The 4,760-nt window shown below is 35.5% G+C and overlaps 2 gene segments (V, D, J or C); one reads left to right on the forward strand and one right to left on the reverse strand.

The window, feature by feature from the left end:
- Window positions 1-513: 513 nt before the first annotated feature.
- On the reverse strand, window positions 514-1,946 carry LOC128510779 (probable non-functional immunoglobulin kappa variable 6D-41). The segment is given in 2 exon segments: window positions 514-1,764; window positions 1,877-1,946. Coding segments are annotated over 2 exon segments (423 nt in total).
- A 316-nt stretch (window positions 1,947-2,262) lies between these two features.
- On the forward strand, window positions 2,263-3,945 carry LOC128539868 (Ig kappa-b4 chain C region-like). The segment is given in 3 exon segments: window positions 2,263-2,283; window positions 2,653-2,737; window positions 3,521-3,945. Coding segments are annotated over 3 exon segments (426 nt in total).
- Window positions 3,946-4,760: the final 815 nt, after the last annotated feature.

A 4,760-nucleotide genomic window follows, 5' to 3' on the forward strand; every position in this document is an offset into this window, starting at 1 on the left:
TACATCTGAGGAGTAAAGGGTTGAGAATGTAGCTTGAGGGCCCAAAAGTGTCAGCCTGATGGTACTGCAGTTTAAACACTCGACCTTCTAATGAGTAGTGCATCTTACCTACCAAGTTACTCCTGCCTCAAAGACTTCTATTAAATGGTTTGCACATTGTTACATTTTTGGATCTTAGTTTTACACCCAAACTAGGCGGGTTACAACCTAAGAACCTCCATGTGGGAAAAAATATATAGACAAAATATTGTAATGTTTCATGAAAGTGCTAGCAAGGTATAATTTCACATTTCTGTTAGAAAGTAAAGGAGAATACAAAACAATAAATAAAAAAATAAAGCTAACACAAATACAAAAATGTATTTTAGTGTAGTCTTTAACCAGTGTCAAAAAAGAGACAAAAAGAAAGTATTTTTTCAAAACGTGCTCAATTCATTCTAAACTCACAAATATGTATTCATTTAAAAGAGCAAGAAACAGAGAAAGAGAGAGAGAGAGAATGGAATGGAAAGACAATTTTTCAAAACTCTTTGGAACTCTTTGGAAGGTTTAATGAGACACAAAGTGAATAATGTTTCTCTAACACACTCTCAACGCTTTTAAAAACAGGCGGATTTTTAGTTGTGAACACACTTCACTTACTGTAGCTAATTCTGTAACTTTTGTTAAAAGAAATTTGGATCAGAATTAATTCAGGGATTTCTTAATAACAGAATGATTATTTATTCAATCACATAATTTACTTCATGTTCATTTGTTATAATTATTTAAACTATTGATTTTCCCCAAACTTTATTATTATGGATATTTTATGAAGCGTCCCAGTTAAGTGCATTTCAGTTCCAAGTTGAAACATTTAAAATGGTGCAAAGGGTGTAAATACTTATGAAACTGACACTGTGTATACTTAACAGCCAGTAATGTCTGTGTGTACTGCACCAAAATTTACCAAACATTTTTGAACAATAATGGCTTAGAGACGATTAAACTTATTCAATACTAGTACTAGTGAATCATTTTAAATTTGGCCTTAAAGGAAAACAACTCTAAGTCATGGTTCATGCTTAAGATACGGTCTCACTGTGACTGAGCTATGTGTGTGGGAAGATGAATGGCAAATTCATATATATATTAAATGACTACATTGCATGAAAACACTAATATAAATCTTAAGGTGTACTCATGAATCCTTCGTTGCTGAAGCTAATGGAAATTTTGTTTAACTTACTAAAAAGTCAGTATTCATATCATTATAATTATAGAGGGATTTCTAATGTGAGTTGTGAGTTAGTGTGGTGTTGTTCCTCTCCTCCACAGAGTGTCATTGTGTCGTATCACATCCTCCAACTCAGCACCTGCAGTCGCTCCCAGCTGCAGCAGTGCAGTCTCTCTACAATCTGACTGAGGGAGGTTTTTGTACGACTCTATAACACTGTGTGAACAGCCAGTTGCTACTGATGTAATGTGCACTCTGACAGTAGTAATCTGCTGCATCTTCAGTCTGGACTCCACTGATGGTCAGAGTGAAATCAGATCCAGATCCACTGCCACTGAAACGAGCTGGAAAACCTGACTGTCGCTGATTTACAAGTTTTATGAGGAGTTTAGGAACTTCTCCAGGTTTTTGCTGATACCAGTTTAAACGGTCACCATGTGAGTCTGTGTACACGGCCTGACTGGTTCTACAGTTGATGGTGACTGTTTCTCCTGGAAGAGCAGATTTCACTGCAGGAGTCTGAGTTACTGTGACTTGACCTCTGCATTCTGGAAAAATATAAACATAATGCATCAAGAAACTGAACCTCTATAATAGAAACAATGAGTGTATTTGTATAAAGTGATGATTGTAGAGATAAAATCTGAAGCAGTGTCTGACCTTGAGTCCAGAGGATCAGTGTCCAGATGAAGACAGGAATCAAAGTCATGGTAGCTGTGGGTGAAGTTGCTGTAGCAGCAGCTCTCAGTCATGAAGTGTTAAAGTCACAGCGCTATAAACACTCCCAGAGCACTGAAGCATGTGCTGCCAATGCAAAGTGACCTCTAAGTATGGAAACACCTTTACCACATTCCCCCAATCTTACTGTAATTCTCACACTACTACAGAGTTATTGTGTGAGTTTTACTTCTGGGGTCAGATAGAGATTTTCGGTAAAATACTTTTAGGTCTAAGATGCATAAATAAGTGAATTAGAGAGAGAAACTTAAACTTTCACTGGACGTGTTTGTACTGAATGTTAATGAGTTTCTCACTGTAGTGGATTTATGGTGGAAGAAGCAGCATCAGTGAGTAAATACACAGAAATGATTCTGGCTGTACATCAATGTTTAGATTATTTCATGAAGTATTACATTGTAATTCAGCCAAAAGCAGGTGTATAGAAATTATTCTCACTTGAGCTCAAAACATTTAGTCATTTATTTCAAATAGTAAATTAGCATCTATTAAGACTTGAACCCATGCCATTGCAGATGCTTTTATTTTGTGTTAGTGGCAAGTGGAATTCTTACTTTAGACTGAAAAATTGTTGTAAAGAAAAAAGAAAATATAGTCAGAGAGTTAGTGTATTAATCAGCTCATATGAAAAGAAGTTGGTGTTTTGTATCTGTTCTGTAATAAGGGGTTTAAATGGATGGAGAGAGCAGTGAGTTTAGAGCAGCAGGGTTTTTGTACGGCCACTAAACCTGTTTGTATCACTGTGGCACACTTTTGGTGGAGGAACCAAACTGTCTGTGGGCCGTAAGTAACCTGTTTACTAATGACTGAAATACAGTGTGTTTAAATTAATGACTGAAATAGAGTGTATTTAAATTAATGACTGCAATAGAGTGTGTTCAGATTCATGTTATATAAAGTGTAAAAAAAATACATTTGGTATTTCCTTGAATCAAGACTTTGTCTTTTGTTTGGACAAAAATACTTTGTCATTCGATTTCTCTTAGTTTACACAATTACTAAAACGTACAGTATATGGTTATAATGCTAGTACTTTATTTATTTTTAAATCAATACACAAAACAGGTATCATATATAGTGAATATTAATTTGACTTTCATTACTATATTTGACATTCCAGATACTTTGAGTCTAAAAACAGTTAAATATGGAAGCCTAAGTAAATTTTATTAAAATGATGAACATGATTCATATTAAACCCTACTTAATTATATTATCAAGGTTAAATATTATCAAACTAAAATTGAACTTCCATAGATCACAGTAAGAACAGTTGTTATAGATAAAATGTTGTGGATGTTTGATTAGTGAATGTTTAATACAGGTCAATTTTAATGTCCAGTAATCACACTAATATAAATCATTTTAACTCTTAAGATAAATTATTTGAACTGAATATGAACTGTTTGTGACGCTCCACTGAAATCAGTTCTGCTCTGTAGGATATGATGGGAAGTGAAACACACAGTGAACTGTAATATAACCAGAGTGACTGACAGCTGTCCATTAATGCCTTGTCTCTGTGTGTGTGTTTGTGTGTGTGTGTGTGTGTGTGTGTGTGTGTAGGTCTCACCCGGCCCAGTGTGACGGTGCTGCCCCCCTCCAGTGTGGAGCTGCAGCAGGAGAAGGTCACACTCGTGTGTGTGGCCAACAAGGGCTTCCCCTCGGACTGGAGGCTGACCTGGAAGGTTAATGGGAACAGCTGGACCTCGGGGGAGAGTCACAGTGCTGATGTTCTGCACACAGACGGCCTCTACAGCTGGAGCAGCACGCTGAGCCTTCGCTCAGAGCAGTGCAGGAACAAGCTGGTGACCTGTGAGGCCTTCAAGGAGAACCAACCTACTGTGGTGAGCACAGTGAACATTGAGCAGTGCTCAGAGCTGTGAGCTCACACACGGCTCTTCTTCTTAATTAGTACCAAAATATGTAATAAGTATGTGTCCCTGGAATGTCTTGCTTTGAATTATTAATAAAAGCTTTTGAATCAGTAAGCAGTTTTGCTTTGTATTATTGATTAAGCACACCATACACAAATCACCATCTATTTTAGTATCTGTTATATAACCTGTGTGTGCATGAGGAATACTCCATGACCTTAGTGAAGGTTTTGCCCAAATTCTGTCATGTATATTAATTAACACAATTACAGTGTATAATCTTTTCCTTGCATTGGCAAAATAATAATATATTTTCTACACTATTGTACTCAATAGTCAAATTGTAAAAAAAAATCAGGGGGGAATTTGTGGTCAGGTATTTTTTTTTTGGCAGAGGAGGGGGTGTTAATAAAAATATAAGCTTAATTAAATCAACTAGGAGCCATCAATACATCATTTGCATTTAAACATGCAATTGTCAAAACAATTCTTTGATCCTTTTCATGACTTTCATTTGGGGAGAATTATAAGAGGTGAATAAAAATCTACATAAACATTATTAATTAAATAATACACACACACACACACACACATAAATAATCAAATTACTATTATAGCATATAAAAATCTATTTTTGATACTTTGTACCCTGCCATGTAGGTAAAGCCACAAAATGTAATAATAAAAAAAAACTCTTCTCATTCTTCTTTAAATTACAAATGAAATGACACAAATTGAGTGAAGAACTTTTATAATCATTAAAGCCATCAGTCATTTAGAAAACTCCTGTATTAAACTGAATGCTTCCTTTTCATTGTGTCTCCGCTGAAAGGAATTTGTGTGTATGTATCATACCTTTAGTTTTCTTCTTTTTGAAATATGTCAAAAGCTTGAACTTTTCTCTTGGCCGCTGCGAAAATGCGATGTGC

The sequence above is a fragment of the Clarias gariepinus genome, chromosome 2 (genome assembly GCF_024256425.1).
Source record: "Clarias gariepinus isolate MV-2021 ecotype Netherlands chromosome 2, CGAR_prim_01v2, whole genome shotgun sequence".
Classification (NCBI taxonomy): domain Eukaryota; kingdom Metazoa; phylum Chordata; class Actinopteri; order Siluriformes; family Clariidae; genus Clarias; species Clarias gariepinus.